The sequence below is a fragment of the Protopterus annectens genome, chromosome 1.part1 (genome assembly GCF_019279795.1).
Source record: "Protopterus annectens isolate FY-2018-M chromosome 1.part1, PAN1.0, whole genome shotgun sequence".
Classification (NCBI taxonomy): Eukaryota; Metazoa; Chordata; order Ceratodontiformes; family Protopteridae; genus Protopterus; species Protopterus annectens.
Window position 1 is genome coordinate 718,602,095 of NC_056726.1, and position 25,522 is coordinate 718,627,616.

Consider the following 25,522-nt stretch of genomic DNA (forward strand, 5'->3'; position numbering starts at 1 on the left):
GTACAAATGCGCATGACCGACGTCATTTCCTCAGTCTTTTTTGCCGCATGGTCCGATGCAGAAGCAGTTTTGCAAGTGCAGGTTGGCGTTCTGAGATTTTCCGAAGTCGGAGTTTCAGACCGAATCCAAGTTGGCTAAGTACCCCTATTGGGGAATATTTTGGTTTTTTCTTGCCTCAGTATTTTACCGGATGTCAGAAAAAGTGAATAACTGTATTTCTTGTGGGAAACAGATACCTCATAGGGATTACCATACCTTGTGTATACCTTGCTTAGGGCCTGAGCACGACGTTGTTGGCTGTCGCTCTTGTGCTAGATTTAACAAACTCACTATAAAGAGAAGATTAGATTGTGCCAGGTTAGTTTTTGGGAAGCGGTGTAATTATAAAATGCCGCCGGATGCTCCGGCCCGCTTCATCAAAAAGCGCAAGGACAAAACAGCAAAGCCTAGGCTGGAAGAACCGTCCTGTACCAGACGTCGGTTCTTTAGAGGCCTCGGTGGAGCCAGGGGTTCAGCCAGAAATTTCTTTGGAATCCCAGGGAGAGACTTTATTGCTGCAAGATGTGACCTCTCAGGAGGTAGGCCAGGCGGAAGGGGCTTCTCAGGTAGCTGTTCTTCCCTCCCTTCCTAAGGTGGTTAGGCCCTCCCTGCTGTTTCCAAGGCTTCTCCCAGGGGCAGGCCAGGTTTTGTTTCAGGTGTTACCCCTAGTTCTTCAGGGTCTGTACCTAAGAAGCATATGCTTAAGATGGCAGAAGATTTGATTACAATGATTAGAGGTTCTATGCCCCCTCCTGATAAGAGGCCTAGGGTGGAACCTGAGCTTGGGAGTTTTGAGCAGTGTTCGGATGCTTCTGAGTCTTCGGCTGAAGACTTGCAGGAGTATTCCCCTTACTCTGATTCTGATGTAGATGATTCTACTCCCTCTGCTTCTCCTCCTGAGGATTTTTCATTTTCAGAGACTCTTCATTCCATGAGGGAGCATTTTAAATGGGAAGGTCAGGATTTCTCTGATTCCAGGAAAAGGCTTAGGGAATTTTTGTTTCTTGCCCAGCATAGGCCTTTAGCTATACCTCCTGTTCTAGATGTGGTGGAGGATGTTTTTGCAGAGGCTTCTCTGAACCCTGACTCTTTGCCTCCTGCTCCAGTTAAACCGGATAGATATTATAGGGTGCCTGAAGCTCATAAGTATCTTTTTAAGAGTCCTAGGGCAGACCCAGAAACTGTTTCACAGGGGCCTAAAGGTGTTAAGGCTTCTGTTGTTAAAAATCCTGTTCCTCCAGATAAAGAGGCAAGGGCTTTGGATAGATGGGGAAAGAAAGTATATACTTCTTCCACTTTGGCCATGAGAGCTTTAAATTGCCAGTTTCACATGTTGAAATACCAAAATTATCTCCTTTCACAATTAAAGTCTAAGGTAGATGCTTTGGCGGAAGGTATTGAGTGTAAAGAGTTGCAGGATTTAGTTCATGTTTCTGAACAGGTGGGTAAGCATTCTTTGCAATGTGGTTTTGATGCTGTGCAGGCCTCTTCGAGGGTGGCTGCCACTGGTTCGGTTCTTCGCAGGCACGCCTGGTTGAGGGATCAGAATTTAGCTGAGCATGTAAAACAAGGATTTTAGATGCTCCTTTACAATCTGATGTGTTGTTTGGTTCGCCTGTGGAAGCAGTTCTAAAGAAAATGGAAGACAAGGCTAAGTCTATGCAGACTGTTAAAGATTTTTGCAGGTTCAGCCTCCAAGTTTAGTAGAAATTGGCCTACCAAGGGGTGGACATATCCTGCTTATGATTCCCAGTCTAGGGGTAGGTCTAGACGTGGTAGAGGCAGAGCTCAAGGTTCTTTAGGCCTAGAACAGGAGTTCACCTGCTCAGCCTTCTGGTGAAGGCAGGGGTCAGTCCTTTCGTAAACAGACCCAATGACCTGCCTTTTCAGCTGCCAGAATCTTCTCGTCTGGCAGCACCTTTGGGAGGAAGGTTGGCACTTTTCAAAGAAAACTGGAGTTTAATTACCCAAGACAGATGGGTATTGGATATTATTCACCACGGTTACAGGTTTTATTTCCATACCTTGCCTCCTTTCAAAGGCATGCCGGACATTCCTCCTCAACAAAGGAAAGAGGCTCACAAGCAAATTTCTCTGTTGCTCCAAATAGGGGCCATTCAGCGGTTCCTGTGCCAGAAAGGGGCCTGGGATTTTATTCTCGCCTGTTCCTAGTACCAAAAAAGGGGAACACGTGGAGACCAATTTTGGATCTGTCTATCCTCAACACTTATTTGGACATTCCCAAGTTCAAAATGTTGACGTTACAACAGCTTTTACCTCTGCTGGGCAAAGATCACTGGATGGTAACTTTGGATCTCAAGGAAGCTTACCTTCATGTTCCTATCAGACTAATTTGCAGGAAGTATCTGCGTTTCGAGCTGGGAATTCTCATTATCAGTTCTCTGCATTGCCCTTTGGCTTATCTACTGCCCAGAGTATTCACAAAGGTTCTGGCTCCAGTGATAGCTTTCTTCAGGCTAAAAGGAATGCAAATCTATCCTTATTTGGACGATTGCCTGATTCTGGCTCAAGGAAGGACGTGCTTCTTCAGCATTTGGAATATGTGATAGCAGTGCTAAGATGCCTAGGGTATTCTGTGAACGAAATAAAGTCCAGTCTAGTACCCTCTCAAGACATGTGCTTTCTGGGTGTGAGACTGAATACAGCAACCCAGATGGCCTTTTAACCCCGGACAAACAAAGGAATCTTTCTCTACTTCCATCAACTATCTCATCAGTCCGGGCTGACTGCAAGGACAGTCCTTCAAGCCTTAGGGTTCATGGCATCTTGTATTCTGGTACTTCCCAATGCCAAACTGCATATGAGGAAGCTACAATGGTATCTCAAAAATGTATGGACACAGCACTGCCAGGATTTGGACACTGTCATTCAAATAATACCTTGCATTCAAAAGGAATTTTTGTGGTGGGCTCAGGAATGTCACCTAAACAAGGGACTCTCTGTGACCCGGCCAGAGGCGAGTCAGATTCTAACGACAGATGCCTCAGACACAGCTTGGGGAGCTCATCTAAATGGAAAGTGGATACAAGACAAGTGGCCTGCCAGACTACAGCATCTACATATCAACATGAAGGAGATGTTAGCAGTCCAGTTTGCATTACTGGCTTTCAAGGATTTACTTCTTCCAGGGCAGGTGTTGATTCTAACAGACAACACAACTGTCATGTGGTACATCAACAAACAAGGGGGAACACATTCTTATCCTCTATGCAGGCAAGCAATGATTTTGTGGGAGACTGCTAAGCTTGCAACTGAGTCTTCAAGCAAGGTTTCTGCCAGGAGCACAGAACTCCTTAGCAGATGTGTTAAGCAGGCAAATCATGGATCCCCACGAGTGGAAACTGGATCTTCATGTATTTCAAACATTGACAGTGTCATGGGGAACTCCAGACATAGATCTGTTCGCTTCTCCACTAAACCACCAACTGCCAAAGTTTTGCACGAAAAGGTTTCATCACACAGCCTGGAAAGTGGATGCTCTTTCTTTCAGTTGGAAAAATCTTCATGTGTATGCCTTTCCACCTGTGCCTCTCCTCCCAAAGGTACTCCTAAAGGTCAGACAAGACAAGCCAAGGATGATTTTAATAGCTCCAGATTGGCCTCGGCAGCACTGGTACCCATTGCTGAGGAGTCTGGTAAGGAAGCCTCCATGGCCCTTACCTTTGATTCCACACCTATTGTCTCAGAAGGACGGGCATCTACTCAATGTCAAGCTTCACTCTCTTCATCTAACAGCCTGGCATATTCTGTTTTGAACCATAGCAGGTCTCAGCTTCCTCAACAAGTTTTGAATGTGATTATGGAAGCCAGAAGACCTAGTACAAGGAAAGTGTGCAGGAAAATGGAAGAGATTTTTATTTTGGTGTGCAGCAAAGGATTTGGATGTTTCTGAGCCAAATTTGAGTGTGGCTCTTCAATATCTTACTGAGTTATTGGACAAAGGTTTGTCTTTCTCTTCCATTAAGATTCATGCTGCAGCAATTTCAGCTCACTATGATTGTGACCCACCATTGTTTTCTCATCCTTTGTTCAAGCAATTTCTTAGAGGGCAAAGAATATAAGACCCCACGAGAGCTCCTACTCCTGCTTGGGACCTCAATTTTGTGTTGGAGAAACTTACTCTACAACCTTTTGAGCCTCATGGCTACTGCTGAGTTGAAATACTTGTCATGGAAGACTGCTTTTTGTTGGCCATTACTTCTGCAAGAAGGGTTTCTGAATTGCAGGCCCTTATGGCGGTTGAGCCTTTTTGATTTTCCATAAGGATAGGGTATCATTACGTACTAATCCTTCCTTTATGCCTAAGGTGGTTTCTAGTGTGGCTTTAAACCAAACTATTCATTTGCCTACTTTTTATGCAGATCCCCAAAATAAGGGGGAAAAGATTTTGCACACTTTAGATGTACACAGGCAGTTGTGTTATTATTTAAGCAGGACTAAGGATTTTAGGCAGTCTCAGCAGTTGTTTGTTTCTTTCGCTTTGAGTTCTCAGGGCAAGCCTGTGTCAAAACAAACTATTTCTAAGTGGATTGGGTTTTGCATTGCATTTTGTTATTCCCATCATGGCAAGGAGATTCCAGCTGGGATTAGGCCTCATTCCACTAGGGCTACTGCCACTTCAACAGCATTTCTAAGGGGGGTGGCAACTAAGGATATTTTGGAGGCAGCTACTTGGAGTTCAGTGCATACTTTCTCTAAGCATTACCACCTTCCTCTCTACTCTAAATCTAGGGCTGGTTTTGCCACAGCTATTTTGCAGGGCATGTTGACAGCTCCTGCTTCTTTATGATTTGCCAGCCTCCCTTACCTCTGCTTTGGGATTCTACCCAAGTGTTAGGACTGCAGCAATGTGGTATGAAGAACATAGTACAGTTTTGTACCTACCATAAATGTAGATGTTCAAGATCCACATTGCTGCAGTCCAATTTACCTCCCTCCTTCCCTCTGTGTTTAGGGGTGGTTGTGTAATGGGATTGTACCTTTCTGACTTTGTATATATATTGTATATATATTTGGTACAGGGGTGTTTGGTGTGTTGTTGTTTTTGGTTTGGCCTTATCTTTTTAGGGTCTTCTGACATCTGGGGCAAGAAAAGACTGAGGAAATGACGTCGGTCATGCGCATTTGTACCCTGACGTCCTGACGTCAGACTAATGCGCCTTGACCGACGTCAGCCTTATACTTTGGTATTCGGGCCGACTGGGACAGCGGACTACCCAAGTGTTAGGACTGCAGCAATGTGGATCTTCGAACATCTACATTTATGGTAGGTACAAAACTGTACTTTTCCTTGACTGCCTCCACCCATTTCCACAGCTTTGGGAATCAACCAAATGTGATGACTGCAACAGTGAAACACAAACATAGTGCACTTGTGTACACTCATCATAAATGATGTCCGAGTGTATTCACTGTTGCAGTCCTGGTTTCCCTCCCTCCAGCCCCCTTTTTTCTTCTCTTTCCTTACAAGGGAAATATTGGTATTTACTTTCTACAGGTGGGGTTCTTCCACCAGAACCTGGGTCCTACTTGGGGGCTCCTGACAGGTTAGGGAAAGAAAAACTGATGTAATGGCATCAGCTGCCTTACTTTATACTACTGACGACCTGACATCAGTCCTGAAGCGACAGCAACCGACGCAGAAATTCTACGCCTCTGGTATTCGGGCCAGCCAAGGGCTACCCTGGCAGGGATAACCCAAATTTGATGACTGCAACAGTGAATACACTTGTACACTACTGTACTTTCTTACTCATGGCTAAATCCTCGTGCAAAGAAGTTAAAGTTGGGTAGTACATCTGGGCCTGGGGTTTTCTAGTTAGAAGCTTTTCTCAACTTTGTTTCAATCTCTCTAGCTGTTATTTCATTCCTTTTCATATCCTGTACCTTTAAACTTCTTATTCTTTTATCTTTGGTGCTACTCTTTTGTATTGGTTAGTTTTGCTTTCTCCTTTTCATAAATATTACACCATATTTAAATCTCTTTCCTTTCCCCTGTACATATTTCTTCTTCACATGTCTCCTGATCTTCTTGCTTCTCTTTATTCTGGGGACGCACTTCATCATGCTGGGGACGCACTTCATCATGCTGTGATGTAGTCTGTTTCATACCTTCTACATTAAATCCTTCACTTCACAGGCACACCATAACTTCAGCTTCTATTTCTTTAACTTCTGCTTTACGAATCGTCTTTTCTACATTACATCTTTGTGATGTTAATCTTTTTATTGTGAAATTTTCCATGTCTGGATGCCTTTGCCTGTATTTCTCTTTGAATATGTTTCAGACTGCCTTCTCTATATTAGTTAACTTGGCTTTCTCCTTTACATAAATATTGCACCATATCAAATCTCTCTTTCTTTCCCATGTCCATTTTTCTTTTTTATATTTTTTTAAATATCTCTAGGTTTTGTTGTTTATATTTTCTCACTTCCTCAGATGCTTCTTTTTCCAAATAGATCATAATTTCTTGATCTATATACTGTTTTTCAAAAATCTGTTGTATTAATGAACGCAAATTTGTATTAGAAGCTTCTGACAGTTTTTCCTGCGGCAGTATTTTTCTTTCCTCTAATTTCTCTCTTGATAATTTTGTATGTCTTGTGTCTGGAAATTCTGGGCTTTTTACATAATAGTAACAATACGTAATTTCTTTCTTATCCTTAATAGTCCACTCTGTCGTCTTTATGGCTCTTCTTTGGCCAATCATTTTTTGTCGTTTTTTGGACTGCTACTTTCTTCTGCAACAGGGGGGCCATCCTCCCCCTGAGTCTAGCTTGGCCCCATTGTAGGAATGTGTCAATATTTTGAGGATTCTGCACTGTCATTTTTTCCAGTCCTGGCACCAGTGCGCCTACCAGGACTGGGCACTTTTTTATCCTGATCTTGTGCACCCAGCTATCTTTTTTATATTTTTGATTTATTTCTGTCCATGATATATGCTATATAAATACAGTCTATATATCCGTGTCGCCCTGGTGAGAGTTTGTGAAAAACAGGGTACACCTCGTGAAGGTGCTCACCAGGACTTGATGAATTCAATTTCAGCCCTACTCCTCTCCTTTTCTTGCTGACTTTTCATCTCTCCATCGGGACCCCTACCCAATGGCCTCTGCTGTTTTTAATTTCTCCAAGTCTTTTGCGTTTCTAATACCATGATGGGAATTGACCCCATTCCTAAGTCAAAGTGCGATTAAAGTTCATGAAATATTGTTTCACTGTTTGTCAGCCAAAAGTTCTCTTCGTAGCACTTGCAATGTGCTCAGTAATGACTTCTTCTGCAGTTCGTACTGTGTTACATGAATTGGTAACGTGTCTAAATACCATTGTAAATTCTTTTTTATAAGACCTGTTGCTCTTACTACTATTGGAACTCTCTGGGTATCTTTCTTCCACATGGCTGTCGTTTCTGCCTGCAAATCCAGGTATTTTATGACTTTGTGATTCTCTGTACGCAAAATACTGTAGTCACTAGGTGTGGCGATTTCAAAGATCAATGCTACTTTTGTCTTCTTTTCTTGGACCACTATATCCAGTTTTCTGGCATCTGTCTTTTGGACTGTTTGTATTGGGTGAACAGTGTGATATAAACTTCATCATGTTCTATCCATTTTGACTCACCCTATGTCCTTTCAAATCAGGATAACAAATAGGTGAAAACAAGATTTAATTTGGTGGATGAAGTCAGAGAACCACGTATGGAGTCGCTGTTTCTCCCCCTCTCAGCCCAGAGCCATAGTGACCATGGATGCCTCCCTGATTAGGTGGGGGGGGGGTTCCAGGGAAGGACAGTACAAGGCACTTTGTCATCCTTAGAGGCCAACTTGCATATCCATGTCCTAGAACTGAGGGAAGTGCTTCTAGCATTGCAAGCATTCCAACCTGTTCTCCCTTCAAGAATGATTGCCATCCAGTCCGACTATATGTGAGTAGTCTGGTACATCAACAAACAAGGGAGAACTAAGTCCTACCCATTGTGCCGAGAGGCTATGAGAATTTGGCAATGGGCGATAGCTTCCACCTGCTTTCTGATAGCAATGCACATTCCCAGGGATTCCATTGTATTTGCAGACCAGTTGAGCAGATGCATTCTCCTGCCTCATGAGTGGTCCCTCCATCTCGTCGTGGTAGCAGAAATCTTCAGTTGCTGGGGCCAGCCTTGTTGCGATCTGTTTGCACCCCCCACAAATCACAAATGCAGAAGCTACTTTGCCTCCTATTCCCCCACAGGAGGAGTCCCTGAGGGATGCTCTTTTGCACGATTGGCTCGTGGGACTTCTTTATACATACCCTCCCCTTCCTCTGATACCACAATTTTTGAAGAAGGCTCTTCGGTTGAAAACAGGGTAATCCTCATTGCACCCTACTTGCCCCAGCAAATTTGGTTTCCCTTTCTTTGGCCTCACCTAGTACATCAACCATGGATTCTGGATCAAACCCCAGAATTGCTGTTGTACCCACAGGGGTTGATTCATCCAAACATATTGAGCCTAAAGCTAACAGCTTGGCTCCTCCACTTCCAGTAATTGCCAGGCAAAACAACCTGCTCTCCACTTTCTTCTGGCTTCCCATAAACCATCCACCAGGAAACGTTAAGCAAGTGGAAGAGGTTCATAATTTGGTGTCATAAAAATGGAGTAAACCCCTTTTTGGCCCCGCTTTCTACAGTGCTAGATTACTTATCTAACCTCCTTCACTCAGGAGCTGCAGCATCAACTATTCGACTACACTTGGTGGCAGTCTCCAGTTTTCATAATGGTTTTGAGGACTCTTCCTTGATTTCACACCGCCTTTGTAAAACATTTTTTAAAGGAGTTGCACACATTAGGCACCCCCCCCCCACTTCAAACCACCGATCGAGTCCTGAAATTTAACTTTAGTTCTACAATCCTTGATTCGTCCTCCCTTTGAATCTGCTACCAATTGCAATCTGAAATTCTTATCCTAGAAGACTTTGTTCTTGGTGGCCATTACCTCAGCAAGATGAATTTCTGAGTTGCAAGCTTTGTGCATAAAACATTCTTACATAGTGTTCCATAAGGACAGAGTATGACTCTGGACTAATCCCTCCTTTTTACCCAAAGTTATTTCAGATCTGACCATTAATCAAACCATAAATTTACCAGTTTTCTTTCCAAATTTTTCAACAAAGGAGAGTATTCACTACATTTGCGTGATAGACATTTGCAATTTTATCTCGACAGAAATAAAATCTGACCAATTATTTGTGTCATTTTCAGGACCAAGACTGGGGAGACCTGTTTCCAAAGTTACTTTGTCTAAATGGTTGAGAAGACTGTATTTGCTTCATTTATCGACAGAAAAAAGCTTCATTACCATCTAAAGTCAAAGCGCATTCCACAAGATCAGTTGCAGTGTCTGTACCTTTCCATTCAAAAGTTTGTATGGATTGCATTTGTGCAGCAGCAACATGGTCTGCACCTCGTATCTTTATCACTCATTACAAATGGGATATGGTCTCCAGGGGGAGAGCTTCCTTTGGTTCAGTGGTACTCGTGAATATTCTTCCATAGGGCCTCTCAGGAAACAAAGTAGCTAGGGGCTCTTGTCCCATCAGTAAGGAATAAATAAAGATTAACAACATCAGATCTGATGAAGTCCTATTCACCAGTCTAATATGAAAGCGCTCATCTTTTAAAAAAAAAAAAAAAAAAAACGCGCTAGTTATTTTGTATATTAAAGCTTCAGTTTTAATAGTTTGACCTGCCTCTTACTGCTTAGCTTAAGTCTGTGATCCCCTGTGGGTGTGCTCTATTTTGTTTTCCATATTTAGATGACTTGCTTATCTTTCCAGAGTATTTATTTTTAAAATATCAGGAATTTCTCACTTGAGTGTGAAATCTCTTTTACAAGCTGGAATTCTAAGAGAGCTTTTTTGACTCATTCACACAGAATTGTGTTCCTGGGTTGTCAGCTAGACACCTCAGTTCAGAGTGCTTTTCTTCCACAGGAAAAAAAAATAGATCTATATCTAGATCTGTTTCTAAGGTTTTCCACTCATCTTCTTGAAAGCCAGCGAACGTTTGTATATTCTACGAGAAAGTTCCTTAATAGTTTTTCCAACACAAAAACAGGCATAATAATCATAGAGCCAAGTAAACTAAACCTTTGTGCTAGGATGTTCTTCATCTCACATTGCTGCAGTCCTAACACTTGGGTAGTCCGCTGTCCACGGTCGGCCCGGATATCAAAGTATAAGGCTGACGTCGGTCAGGGCGCATTTAACTGACGTCAGGACGTCAGGGTATAAATGCGCATGACCGCGCCATATCGTCAGTCTTTTTTGCCGCATGGTCCGATGCAGAAGCAGCATTGCAAGTGCCGGTTGGCGTTCTGAGATTTTTCTATTTAGAAGTTTCAGACCGAGTTCAAAGTTGGCTAAGTACCCGCTAGAATATTTTGTTTTTCTTGCCTCAGTCATTTACCGGATGTCAGAAAAGTTAATAATTGCGCTTCTTGTGGGAAACAGATACCGCATAGAGTTTATCATACTTTGTGTATTCCTTGCTTAGGGCCTGAGCACGACGTTGTTGGCTGTCGCTCTTGTGCTAGATTTAATAAACGCACTATAAAGAGAATGTTGGATTGTGCAAGGTTAGTCTTTGGGAAGCGGTGCAATTATAAAATGCCGTCGGATGCTCCGACGCCCGCTTCCTCGAAGAAGCGCAAGGACAAGGCAGTTAAGCCTAGGCTAGAAGAACCGTCTGTGCCGGACGCCGGTTCTTTAGAGGTGTCGGTGGAGCCGGTGGCTCCACCGGAGATTTCTTTGTGTTCACAGAGTGAAACTTTATTATTGCAAGATGTGGCCTCTCAGGAGGCAAGTCAGGCTGAGGGGGCTTCTCAGGTTACTATACTCCCCTCCCTTCCTAAGGTGTTTAGGCCTTCTCCTTCTGTTACTAAGGCTTCTCCCAGAGGCAGGCCAGGTTTAGCTTCAGTTGGTGTTACCCCTAGCTCTTCAGGTACTATGCCCAAGAAGCATATGCTTAAAATGGCGGAAGATTTGATTACTTTGATTAGGGGTTCTATGCCCCCTCCTGCTAAGAGACCTAGGGTGGAGCCTGAGCTGGGGGGTCTTGAGCAAGCTTCAGATGTTTCAGAGTCTTCGGCTGAAGACTTGCAGGAGTACTCTCCTTATTCTGATTCTGATGTGGATGATTCTACTCCTTCTGCTACTCCTCCTGAGGATTTTTCTTTTTCAGAAACTCTTCATTCCATGAGGGAGCATTTTAAGTGGGAAGGTCAGGACTTCTCTGATTCCAGGAAAAGGCTTAGGGAATTTCTGTTTTTACCCCAGCATAGGCCTTTGGCTATACCTCCTGTTTTGGATGTAGTGGAGGATGTTTTTACAGAGGCTTCTCTTAATCTTGATTCTTTGCCTCCTGCTCCTGTTAAACCGGATAGGTATTACAGGGTGCCTGACGTTCACAAGTATCTTTTTAAAAATCCTAGGGCAGACCCAGAAACTGTTAGCCAGGGGCCTAAAGGTGTTAAGGCTTCTGTTGTTAAGAATCTGGTTCCTACAGATAAGGAGGCTAGGGCCTTGGATAGATGGGGAAAGAAAGTTTATACTTCTGCCACTCTTGCTATGAGGGCTCTGAATTGCCAGTTTCACATGTTGAAATACCAAAACTATCTCCTTTCACAATTGAAGTCTAAGGTTGATGCTCTGGCAGTTGGTATTGATTGTAAAGAGTTGCAAGATTTAATCCATGTTTCTGTACAGGTGGGTAAGCATTCTTTGCAATGTGGTTTTGATGCTGTACAGGCCTCGTCTAGGGTGGCTGCCACTGGGACTGTTCTTCGCAGGCACGCCTGGCTGAGGGATCAGAATTTGTCTGAACATGTTAAAACAAGGATTTTAGATGCTCCTTTACAATCTGACGTATTGTTTGGGCCTCCTGTTGAGACAATCTTAAAGAAGATGGAAGACAAGGCTAAGTCTATGCAGACTGTTAAAGATTTTTTGCAAGTCCAGCCTCCAAAGTTTAGTAGAAATTGGCCTACTAAGGGGTGGACATATCCTTCTTATGATTCCCAGTCTAGGGGTAGATCTAGACGTGGTAAGGGCAGAGCTCAGGGCTCTTTCCGGCCTAGAACAGGGAGTTCTCCTGCACAGGCTTCGGTGAGGGCAGGGGTCAGTCCTTTCGAAACAGACCCAATGACCTACCTTTTCAGCTGCCAGAGCCTGCTCGTCTGGCAGCACCTTTGGGAGGAAGGTTGGCACTCTTCAAAGGAAATTGGAATTTAATTACCCAGGACAAATGGGTATTGGATATCATACACCACGGCTACAGGTTTTATTTCCATACCTTGCCACCTTTCAAAGGCATGCCAGACATTCCTCCTCAACAAAGAATAGAGGCTCACAGACAGGTTTCTCTGTTGCTCCAACTAGGGGCCATACAGCCGGTCCCTCTGCCAGAAGTGGGCCTAGGATTTTATTCTCGCCTGTTCCTAGTACCAAAGAAGGGGAACACGTGGAGACCAATTTTGGATTTATCTATCCTCAACACTTATCTGGACATTCCCAAGTTCAAAATGTTGACGTTGCAGCAGCTTTTACCTCTGCTGGGCAAAGATCATTGGATGGTAACTTTGGATCTCAAGGAGGCTTACCTTCATGTTCCTATCAGACTCAGTTGCAGAAAGTATCTGCGTTTTCGAGCTGGGACTTCTCACTATCAGTTCTCTGCATTGCCCTTTGGCTTATCTACTGCGCCCAGAGTGTTCACGAAAGTTCTGGCTCCAGTAATAGCTTTCTTCAGACTAAAAGGGATACAGATCTATCCTTATTTGGACGACTGCCTCATTCTGGCTCAAGGAAAGGGAGAGCTTCTTCGTCATTTGGAGTATGTGATAGCAGTGCTAAGATGCCTAGGGTATTCTGTGAACGAAATAAAGTCCAGTCTAGTACCCTCTCAAGACATGTGCTTTCTGGGTGTGAGACTGCATACAGCAGCCCAGATGGCCTTTTTAACCCCGGACAAACAAAAGAGTCTATCCCTTTACTTCTGTCAACTATCTCATCAGTCCGGGCTGACTGCAAGGACAGTCCTTCAAGCCTTAGGGTTCATGGCATCTTGTATTCTGGTGCTTCCCAATGCCAAACTGCATATGAGGAAGCTACAATGGTATCTCAAAAATGTATGGACACAGCACTGCCAGGATCTGGACACTGTCATTCCAATAATACCTTGCATTCAGAAGGAATTTTTGTGGTGGGCTCAGGAATGTCACCTAAACAAGGGACTCTCTGTGACCCGGCCAGAGGCAAGTCAGATTTTAACGACAGATGCCTCAGACAAAGCTTGGGGAGCTCATCTGAATGGAAAATGGATACAAAACAAGTGGCCTGTCAGACTACAACATCTACATATCAACATGAAGGAGATGTTAGCAGTCCAGTTTGCATTAATAGCTTTCAAGGAATTCCTTCTTCCAGGACAGGTGTTGATTCTAACAGACAACACAACTGTCATGTGGTACATCAACAAGCAAGGGGGAACGCATTCTTATCCTCTGTGCAGGCAAACAATGATTTTGTGGGAGACTGCTCTCAGTTTACAGCTCAATCTTCAGGCAAGGTTTCTGCCAGGAGCACAGAACTCCTTAGCAGATGTGTTGAGCAGACGAATTATGGATCCCCACGAGTGGAAATTGGATCCTCATGTATTTCAGAAGTTGACAGTGTCATGGGGAACTCCAGACATAGATCTGTTCGCTTCTCCACTAAACCATCAGCTGCCAAAGTTTTGCACAAAAAGGTTTCATCTCACAGCTTGGAAAGTGGATGCTCTTTCTTTCAATTGGAGCAATCTTCATGTGTATGCCTTTCCACCTCTGCCTCTCCTCCCAAAGGTACTTCTGAAGGTCCGACAGGACAAGCCAAGGATGATTTTAATAGCTCCAGATTGGCCTCGACAGCACTGGTACCCATTACTGAGAAGTCTAGTCCGGAAGCCTCCATGGCCTTTGCCATCGGTTCCACACCTGTTGTCACAGGAAGACGGCCATTTGCTCAATGTCAAACTTCACTCTCTTCACCTGACAGCCTGGCATATTCTGTTTTGAACCATAAAGGGTCTCAACTTCCACAACAAGTTTTGAATGTGATTTTGGAAGCTAGACGGCCTAGTACAAGGAAAGTGTACGCGGATAAATGGAAGCGATTTTTATTTTGGAGTACAGCAAAGGATTTTGATGTTTCTGAGCCTAATTTAAGTGTGGCTCTTCAATATCTTACTGAGTTACTGGACAAAGGTTTGTCCTTCTCTTCTATTACAGTTCATGCTGCAGCAATTTCAGCTCACTATGATTGTGACCCGCCATTGTTTTCTCATCCTTTGTTCAAGCAATTTCTTAGAGGGGCAAAGAATATCAGACCCCCACGAAGAGCTCCTACTCCTGCTTGGGATCTCAATTTTGTGTTGGAGAAACTCACTCTACAACCTTTTGAGCCTGCAGCTACTGCTGAGTTGAAATATTTATCATGGAAGACTGCTTTTTTATTGGCCATTACCTCTGCAAGAAGGGTTTCTGAATTGCAGGCCCTTATGGCAGTTGAGCCTTTCTTGATTTTCCATAAGGATAGAGTATCATTACGTACTAATCCTTCCTTTATGCCTAAGGTGGTTTCTAGTGTGGCTTTAAACCAGACTATTCATTTGCCTACTTTTTATGCAACTCCCCAAAATAAAGGGGAAAAGATTTTGCACACTTTGGATGTACACAGGCAGTTGCTATTATTTGGACAGAACTAAAGGGTTCAGGCAGTCTCAGCAGTTGTTTGTTTCTTTTGCTTTGAGTTCTCAGGGCAAGCCTGTGTCAAAACAAACTATTTCTAAGTGGATTGGGTTTTGCATTGCTTTCTGTTATTCCCATCATGGCAAGGAGGTTCCAGCTGGGATTAGGCCTCATTCCACTAGGGCTACTGCCACTTCCACAGCTTTTTGAGGGGAGTGGCAACCAAGGATATTTTAGAGGCAGCTACTTGGAGTTCTGTGCATACCTTCTCTAGGCATTATCACCTGCCACTTTACTCTAAGTCCAGGGCTGGTTTTGCCACTGCTGTTTTGCAGGGCATTTTGGCAGCTCCTGCTTCCTTATAGTTAGCCATCCTCCCTTATCTCTGCTTTGGGATTCTACCCAAGTGTTAGGACTGCAGCAATGTGAGATGAAGAACATAGTACAGTTTTGTACCTACCATAAATGTAGATGTTCGAAGATCCACATTGCTGCAGTCCAATTTTCCCTCCCTCCTTCCCTCTGTACTTGGAGGTGTTTGTGTGGGTTGGGTTGTACATATTGTGTGTATTATATCTATTGTACATATAGTTGGTGCAAGGGTGGTTGGTTGTTTGTTTGCTGTCTTTTGGTTTTGACCTTTCTTTTTAAGGTCTTCTGACATCTGGGGCAAGAAAAGACTGAGGATATGACGCCGGTCATGCGCATTTATACCCTGACGTCCTGACGTCAGTTAAATGCGCCCTGACCGACGTCAGCCTTATACTTTGATATTCGGGCCGACCGTGGACAGCGGACTACCCAAGTGTTAGGACTGCAGCAATGTGGATCTTCGAACATCTACATTTATGGTAGGTACAAAACTGTACTTTTTGGGGACACTAGTGACTTTGGCAACTACAATGTGAAGTTAAAGTGCTGCAAGTCGGAATGGCAAATAAGATTAAATTCACACAAGCCTCCTCTTGGGATGAATGAAACTATTAATATAAAATGTTTCCTACTAGCACAAAAGTTATTATTATGATTGTGCAATAACGCCAACAAATGAGTTGTATTTACAATTTTTCTAAGAATTAATTCAGCTTGAGAAAAGGAGATTGGATGTTTTAGATCATGTGACTGGTTAAGCACCATTTTTAAACTTTGCATTGTATGTATTTATCTGATGGAGTTCTTGGTGTAAAAATAAAAGAACTAAAGCGCTAATGCTTTAAGCAGTTGGTGGTGACCCTTTGTGTTTGCTTAGTATAACTAAGTGAATGGGAATATTTACACTGGGCCTGAAAGCCATGAACCTTATGGACAGGGGTGTTTTATAAATGTCGGGCCCTCGGTGTCCTGTTTGGGAGCAATACATAGTTATTCATTCAAACTTGGCTAGCTTAGAAAGCCCCCCCCCCCTCTCCCCTCGGGTCATTAGCCTACTAAGTCTTTGAATCTTTGGCCCCAGCACCAACATATTGTCCTTTCAAATCCCAGTGTTGGGTTTATCAAAAGGGAAATCATTTGATGAAGACAGCAAATATCCTTAACTACAGATATTCCCTTCTCCTTCCCTTTTCCTGAGCAATCAGTTACTAGAAACACCTCTGACTTTGCCTGGGAAGGCAGTATCAGGAGAGATAAAACTGCAAGGTGTTTAGAACACCAAGAACAGACACGAGCACATAAATATAAAAGAATGCTTGCCCTGATTAAGGCAGTCAACTCTGAGTCATCTTTGCTGCCAGAGACCTCTTCATGTTGTTACAGACAATACCACAGTCAGTCATGCGGTACATCATCTAGCAAGGGAGAACTAGATCAGTACCAGACTACCAATGTTAGCTTGGGCTTTAGCTTCACAGTAGCAGTCTCACTCTGTAGACATTCTACGTTCCATAAAAGTAAAATTGTGTGGTAGACAAGCTGAGTAGGACAAGAGCAGACTCTTGTGAATGGAAACAAGATTAAGGGGGTTTCAGAGATTTGATCCGTTGGTGAGGAGTTACTCAAGCAGACCTGTTTGCCTCCTCTCTGAAAAACAATTTTGCTCCAGGATTCCATGCAAGAAGTCCTGGAAGACAGATGCCTTTTTTGGTTTGTTTGTTGGACAGGAATGTCCCTGTATGCTTTTCCACCCTTTCCACTGATGTCCAAAGTATGTCAGAAGATTGAGAAATAATCCCCCAAGATCATTGTCGTGACTTCCTATTTTCCTGGGCAACACTGGTTACCCCTTCCTTTGGAAATGGCCAGGGACAGTTACCACAAGCTTCCTTGCAGATTGAGTCTAGTCACACAAGAACAAGAGTGTTTGACACATTCTTACCCAAATCAACTTTAGTTGACTCCCTGAATGATATTCTTAATGCCATTTAGATGCCTGTTTACTGAGGTTGTGCAGCAGGTACTAATGACAACAAGAAAAGCCTACTACTAGAAAATCATATATTAGCAAACAGAAAAGGTTTTCTTGTTAGTGCCAAGAAAATAACTAGTACCTGTTAAGAGCTAGTTGTTCTCTGGTATTACAATATTTGTGAGAGTGACTATCCTATAGCCTTTCTTACTCCAAGGTTCACTTATTGGCCATTTCAGCATGTCTGACAGTGGATCCTCCTCTCAGTGCATTCTCATGTTAAAATGTTTTTGAAAGGGGTTTTGAATAAGTGGCCTAGAAAACCAGTGTCCCCTTCTTGGGATTTTAATTTTGTGGTAGAGAAGCTAAAACTTGCTAACCAGCTAACCTGGTTGACTCGAGATTCTTAACATTGAAAACAGTTTTACTGATTGCCATGACCTCTGCAAGAATGGTATCTGAGTTGCAAGCTCTTATGGTGTCAACTTTTCCACATGGATGGGGTTTCTTTGAGGACTAATCCTCCTTTTATGCCTAAAGTGGTATCCAAGTTTAAGCCAGTCTTTCCATCTCAGTTTTTTTTGCTGAACCTAAAAATTAGGGAGAAGGAAGTACTCCATACCTTGGATGGTATGACCTCTACAATTCCCATGATTCTTCTAGTCAACTTCACATTAGAAAAATTAAATGTTTCCTCAAATTAGTAGTCCAAACACCAGCACCAACTTTCCTTTCATATTCCAGTGTCCTGGTTTTGTCATAAGGAAGTTACTTTGGCGGGTGAGTCTCTCAACCCAGGTCTATCTTTCTCCCTTCCAATTCCTACCCATTCTGTAACCACATATGCCTCAGAATTTGCTTGAGGAGTTGTATCCAAGGAGCTGAAAGTTGAGGGTCTGTGGAACAAGCAGGACAAACTAAAATGTAAATATCAAAGAAATTATAGCAGTAATAAATGCTTTTAAATCTCTTGAATCACCTTTGGATTCTAGGACCTCTGCTAGTAATCACAGACTCCACCATGTAGTACATAAACAGGGAATCCAGATCTTACCCCTTATTGCAAACAAGCTGAGCAGGGCTAGTACAGAGCCTCACAAATGGATATTGAATCCAGTAGTGTTCCTGGAATTAATCCAGCTGTCGGGAAGTCCTCAAATAGATCTGTTTCACTCCATTCACAGCAGACCATTAAAAAAATAATTGTGCTGCAGGATTCCTTGCAGACAGGCCTGGAACTCTGCATTCTTATTCCTACGGATGGGAATATTTCTGTATGCTTTTCCAACCTTTCCACTGATATTTTCTAGTTGATGCCAAGCTTAGAACCAGGACCCATTTAAGGCGTAGATACCTCTTGTTCTTCAATATTTATGTGAGTTATTGTCTCTGGTCTTTCTTCCTCTTCTATCAAAATTAATCTTGTTGGCCATCTTCTTGGTCAGTTTTTGCAAGGTGCTCATATTTGCCCACCTAGAGGATGATTGGCTTCTTATGATTTCAGTTTTGTTTGAAGTTCTTAAATTTAAAACAATGCTACATATTTCTCTGACTTCTGCAAGGGAGTATTTAAGTTATAAGCTCTTATCTTAACCTTTTCTCATTTTTCATAAAGATGTGGTGCCTATGAAGAAGTTCTTCTTTTATGTCTAAAGTTGTTTAAGACTTTACCTTGAGTCAAGTTATTCATTTCCAAGTCTTTTCTCCAGATTAATAAGGGAGAAAGGATTTGCATGATTCTGGATATCCACAGACATCTCTTGATACTATTTTGGCAGGACTAAAACCTTCAGGAATTCATATCATCTATTTCCTATCAAGGGTAAGAAAAAAGAATTTGTGTCGAAACAGGCAGATTACAAGTGGTTGTTGCATGCTATTTTTATCTGCTGTTCACCCCATAAGTCACTTCCAAGCAAGATCAGGGCACCTTATGCCAGTGCTTTGGCTTCATCTATGGCTTTTTGGCGAGGGGTGGACTATAGATACAGCAGCTTGGTCCTTTGTGCATAGCTTTGCAAAACATTACAAATTAAATTACTTTCAAAGTTCAGTGAATATTTTGCTAGGATTGTTTTCCAGAGGCTCCTGGATTCTGACCTTTCTAAGCTGTTAATATACCCATATAGTGTAGGGTACTGAAACAGTGATATGATGATGAATATAGTGCATTCGTACAAGTTAAAAGTAGATGTTTGACTAGATTGCTTCTGCATTAAGGACATCTTCCCCATACCCTTTTTTCTGTTATGTGCCAGGGTGTGGATATTTTAGCTCATAGTCTTTACGTAGAAGACTGGGCTCTGGCCTTCCTCCTTTAATGCATGAATCTCTGAAGGTTTGGCAGTGTAACCACTGCCTTTAACTCATTCCCTCCAGTAGAGCTCTTTTGACTGTGTACCTTTAACTCCCAGTGGGTGTGGCTTCAGCCTTTACAAAATGAAGTTAAGTTCTAACAAATACTCATTGACAGAGGTCATATATCAATACAATTGTGTTTTCCATCATGTATGCTTCAAAATAAAATATTCTGATACCGTGTATGTAACATGGTTTTGGAATTATTAATGGAAATACGAACATGCAATATTTGACGCCTAGAGGCACAGTAGGAGGCAACTGCAGAAACGCCTGGAGACGTCACTCTGCTGTAATGAGTTAATACTGCCTTACCTTAGCCCTTCAGCAGTTAGGACACATGGAAGCCACCCTTAAGCTATGAATGCTGGCCGATTGTCATTTCCTTGGCAGGGTGTAACGAATATAGCTTAGGCCACCGCAACAGTGAGCTATTTGAATGTCTGCTATTAACGGCACCTCTGTATTTTTAAGCTGTAGTTCCATAGTCATTAGCAAGTTAGTTACCGATTGTTTTCCCTGTAGTTCTTCAAATATGGCTAGCAATCCTGTGAAGGATCAGTCAGTTTGGACATCTATGTGGCTATTTGTTTCTTATTTTTGCTAAGTACTTCAGTGTGGCATCAGTCATAATGACGTGTGCTGAGGAGTGACATGATGCTTTTTATTTTGGCGCCATCTCATTCTGCTGCATGAAAAGTTTTTTTTTTTTTTCACTCGTAGTCAAATTCTGTGAACCTCTGTGTATTTGTCTTTTTTTGATGCATTTCTACTGTCAGGTCCACTGATAGAATTACCTGCATTCATGTAATTTAGTGTTGTAGAGCTTTTGTTCCGTGCTTAAATTGGAAGCTTATTACTTTGCATTTTTGCCTTAACATTGATCTGTAGACATTACTTTTGTCAAAGCAGTTTGTCTTGTGGGATGAAGTGTTAACAAAACTGGAAGCTGCAAAACAAGTGAAACCTATGGAATAGTCCACAGAAGTCTGGGAATGGAAAGAATCTGCACAAATGTCATGATTGTCAACCAGTAGAAAGTCTTAACAGTACCACTTTAATATGCAGGGAAGCATGAAGAGGATAGTAACAGGGATGACTATCAATAAAAAGACTGTCATTTACAGGTTTGTGTGTAGTATGTATGCATGCATGCATATATGTATGTATGTATATATAGTGTGCAAGTATGTATGTATGTGATGTGCATATTATGTATATATAAACACACACACACACACTCTCCTTACAGTTCTAGACCATTTATTTGTTGCAATGTAAGACTGGTAAGGGAGAAATAACTTGTCTTATGAGAGAATTCATATTCTTTGACGGTTGACTTGCTAAAGAAAATTGTGTCCCCCTAGAGGACTGTAGGATGTTCAGCAGAAAAGCAAATGTTAACCAGTTATATACTTTCTATTATTCATCATTTTGCTTGGTGGGGGTGCATTGGATAACTTGGTTCCAAAAGGACCAGACATTTCAAATTCATATGAAGCACTAAATCTTACTGTTCCTGTTCATATACCATTTAAAGTTTTCCTCCTTCAATAAGTGTTGATTGTCACTGTCTGGAAAAGTTGCTTTTTAAATTATTGTATTAATTTCATTAAAATATACCTAGTTGCTTTTTTAGCACTAACTCTGTATTATTTTTCTGGCATATTTATTTTTATTTTTTTTGTTTTGTTTTTGCAAACTGTTAATAGTAAAATATGCAAGCATACTGATATATGTTACACTCCATTGCCAGTAAATGATCCTGAAGTTCTCTGCTATGTAGCATTTATTTCCAGCATTGTTTAGTTACTTCGCTTTCACCTCTTCAGTTTATGAAGTTTGGGTCCAGTGGTTGTAGCAGCATGCTTTGATTACCTTGTTTTCCTTGAGTAAATAGTGTTGAGGTTTGGAAAGTGTAACCTCATCATGGTGTTACCACTAATATGCCTACAGAAGTGATATAGACATGAAATCCATCCATACAGTGCTGTCAAGTTGCATCTTATGTCTGTAGCAATTCCAGAAACAGTCACCTCCATCAACAGAATTTACTAGACAAGGAACAGCAGCTGCATAATTGCCCCAAACAGGAGACTTTGTTGCCAAGTTGTTAATGCTATTAACTAATATTGTAGTATTGATGATATGGAAAGAGACATATCTGTGTTATTAAAGATGTAATGTTCTCCTTTATGGAATTAGAGGGTAGAGGGTATGTTTGTTGCTCTAAAAGAGCATATTAAGTCTATACCTTTAGTAAATACTGCTGGACATGCACTGCTTCAGATGTTCATTGTGTTACACTGCTGCAGCATTACACTTGGGTTATCCTGCCGTCAGGCGGTCCCGCAGTCGGCCAGAGTTCCAAAGTCTTGGTCCGGTGTCGGTTGCTGTCGCTCCTTCCCTGATGTCAGGGCTATATAAGATGCATCCGACGCCATTTTCTTCGGTCTTTTTTGCCGCGCGGTGCCCGAAGCAGAAGCAGTTCGCAAGTGCCGGTTGGCCGACTCCTGAGATTTTCGAAGTCGAATTTCAGATCCGAAGTCTTCAATAGAGCTAAGTACCCCGTTGGGGAAACTTTTTTCTTGCCTCAGACCAATGTCAGAAAAGGTTAATAATTGTATTTCTTGTGGGAAGCAAATACCTCATAAGGACTTCCACTCTTACTGTATCCCATGCCTAGGCCGGCCCTGATCACGACGTCACTAGTTGTCGGTTTTGTGCTAGATTTAACAAACGCACTATAAAAAGACATTTTGATTTTGCTTTGCACTACTTTGGCCGAAGGTTCAATTATACTATGCCGTTGGATCAACCGACGACTGCAATACCAAAAAAAACTCAAGGACAAGGATAAAGACAGACATCCGAGGTACAAAATCGATGACAAAACCTCTTCTAGGCCAGTCGTCGGTTCACCGGTTCTCAGTGAGGCGCTTTCGCATCCCCTGACACCCGCTACCTCAGAGCCACAAGCCGCCTCCAACTCCCACGTGGAGACAGCTAGGCCTCTGGAAACTCAAGGTATTGGGCCTACGGAAACTAATCCCTCAGATGGGTCCGGAGCCGCTGAGCAGGCATCGGCTTCTGAGGGTGTTTTCAGACCTTCACAACTTACCATTAAAACAACAGCCAAGACAAAAGTACCATTGAAGACAAAGAAACAAGTACAGCATTCTCCTGGACAGTCCTCCATGCCTAAGAAACAGATGCTTAAATGGCCGAAGACCTCATTACTCTAATCAGGGGTTCCCATCCCCCTCCTGAGAAAAGGCCTAGGCAGGATACAGACTATGATTCCTCTGATCAGGTTTCCATTTCCTCTGATTCCTCTTCAGATCAGGGATACTCTTTACCCCCCCTATGAGGACTCTGATGCTGAAGAATCTATCCCTTCAGCCTCTCCTCCTGAGGATTATTCTTTTGGGGAAACTTTACATACCATGAGGGAGCATTTCCATTGGGAAAGTCAGGATTACTCAGAATCCCTCAGATTTCCTTTTATTGCCTCAGCACAGGCCCCTGGCTATTCTGCCTGTGCTAGATATTGTGGATGATGTGTTCTCTGAATCCAGCTCATCTCCTGATTCTTTGCCCCCTGCACCAGCCAAGCCGGATAGGTATTAGAGTCCCTGACTCTCACAAGTTTCTTTATAAAAACCCTTCTGCTGATCCAGAAACTATTTCCCAGGGTCCAAAAGGGTTTAAGGCTTCCATTGTAAAAAATCCAGCACCCTCTGACAGAGATTCCAGACCTTTGGATAGATGGGGGAAGAAAGTATACACTTCTGCAACTTTAACAGTAAGAGCTTTAAATTGCCAGTTTCACATGCTTAAGTACCAACAATATTTAATAGCTCAGTTAAAACAGAAAATGCTTGCAAGCTCAGAAGCTCCTGATTGTAAAGAAATGCAGGATTTATTGCATGCAGTTGAACAGGTGGGAAAACATACTCTGCAATGTGGTTTTGATTCTTTAGAGGCCTCTTGTAGAGCCGCAGTTACAGGTTCTGTGATTCGAATACATGCTTGGTTAAAAGAACAGAGTTTACCTGATCATGTTAAGGCAAAATTATTGAATGCTCCTTTACAGCATGATACCTTGTTTGGTGTTAAGGCAGAAGAGGTGTTAAAGAAAATGGAGGATAAAGCTAAATCTATGCAAACGGTCAAGGATTTCTTACAGGTACAGCCACCTCTATTCAGCAGAAATTGGCCAACAAAGAATTGGTCATTTCCAGTGTCAGACAAGCCACAGAGAGGCAGATACTGATGCCCAAGAGGCAGATCTCAACCCCAAGGCTCAAACAGACAACGACAGTGGGGCACCTCAACCCCAAAAGGAGGTGAGGACAAGTCGCAACCTTACAGGAAACAGTCACAATGACTTTCCCCTTCATACGCCAAGCACTTCCCTTTTGGAAGCCCCCTTAAGGGGAAAACTAGCACTTTTTTCTCAAAACTGGCAAACAATCACCCAAGACAAATGGGTTCTGAATATTGTGTCTCAAGGTTACAGGTTCCACTTTCATACTTTACCAAGGCTAAAAGGAATGCCAGACCTGCCACAAAATCAATGGGGAGAGGCACAAAAACAAATTTCAGCCCTCATGGACATGAGAGCTATTCAAAAAGTACCACAACAGGAACAAGGACAAGGATTTTACTCAAGACTCTTCCTGGACCCCAGAAAGGACAAGGCCTGGAGGCCATACTAGACCTTTCAATTCTAAATACTTACCTGGATATTCCGAAATTCAAAATGTTGACATTACAGCAGCTTCTACCCATGCTGGGCAAGAAGGCTTGGCTTGTTACTCTGGACCTCAAAGAGGCATACCTGCATGTCCCTATCAGACAAAATTGCAGAAGATACCACAGATTCAAAGCTGGTACAATGCACTACCAATTCTCTGCACTGCCCTTTGGCTTATCTACTGCGCCCAGGGTCTTCACAAAGTGCCTAGCACCAGTAATTGCATTTTGCAGACAAAAAGGAATTCAAATATATCCATACCTGGACGACTGCCTCATTCAAGCAGAGAGAAAGGACATTCTTCTACAGCATCTGGCGTTTGTAAAAAGGTTGCTAATTTCTCTAGGGTATACAGTAAACGAAAAGAAGTCAAAATTAGTGCCCTCACAACAGATTATATTCCTGGGTGCCAGCTTAAATACAACGGCCCAGATGGCTTACCTCACGCCAGACAAACAAGTTCAACTAACTCAATATTTTCAATTACTGGCAGAAAAGTCCCATCTCCCTGCAAGAAAAATTCTGCAGGCCCTAGGATTCATGGCATCCTGCATATTACTAATACCATATGCCAGACTGCATATGAGGAAATTACAATGGTACCTAAAAACTGTTTGGACTCAACACTCTCACAGTTTAGAAACAGTAATACCAATGATTCCCTGCCTGCAACAGGAGTTTCAATGGTAGGCACAGGCATGTCACCTAAACAAGGGTCAGCCTTTTACCTTGCCCACAGCCAGGCAGACTGTAACAACATATGCTTCAGATTACGCCTGGGGAGCACACATGGCAGGAAAATGCATTCAGGGCAAGTGGACCACAGACCAGATGCATCTTCATATCAATCAAAAAGAGATGTTGGCTGTTCAAAATACCCTAACAGCTTTCAAGGACCTTCTGCATTCAGGACAATTATTATTAAAGACAGACAACACCACAGTAATGTGGTACATAAACAAACAAGGGGTCACTCATTCTTATCCCCCTATGCAGGCAAGCCATGACCTTGTGGAACACAGCTCTAATGTATCAAGTTCACCTGCAAGCACAATTCCTGCCAGGAAAGAAAAATACTCTGGCAGATGACCTAAGCAGAAATATGGACCCTCACGAATGGAAATTGAATCCACAAATCTTCAGCATGGTAACGCAAAATTAGAGATGCCCAGACATAGATCTTTTTGCCTCCCCACTGAATTGTCAACTACAAAAATTCTGCACAAGGGCTTATCAC

The 25,522-nt window shown here is 42.6% G+C and overlaps 1 protein-coding gene across 1 annotated transcript in view; it reads left to right on the forward strand.

Annotated features, from left to right (window-relative positions):
* DCTN3 (dynactin subunit 3) overlaps positions 1–21,302 on the forward strand; it is a 340,986-nt gene extending 319,684 nt beyond the window's left edge. The window contains exon 7 of the mRNA XM_044077776.1: positions 20,418–21,302. Coding sequence (XP_043933711.1) covers positions 20,418–20,504 — 87 coding nt within the window. The 3' untranslated portion in view covers positions 20,505–21,302. The remainder of the gene's footprint in view (positions 1–20,417) is intronic.
* Positions 21,303–25,522: the final 4,220 nt, after the last annotated feature.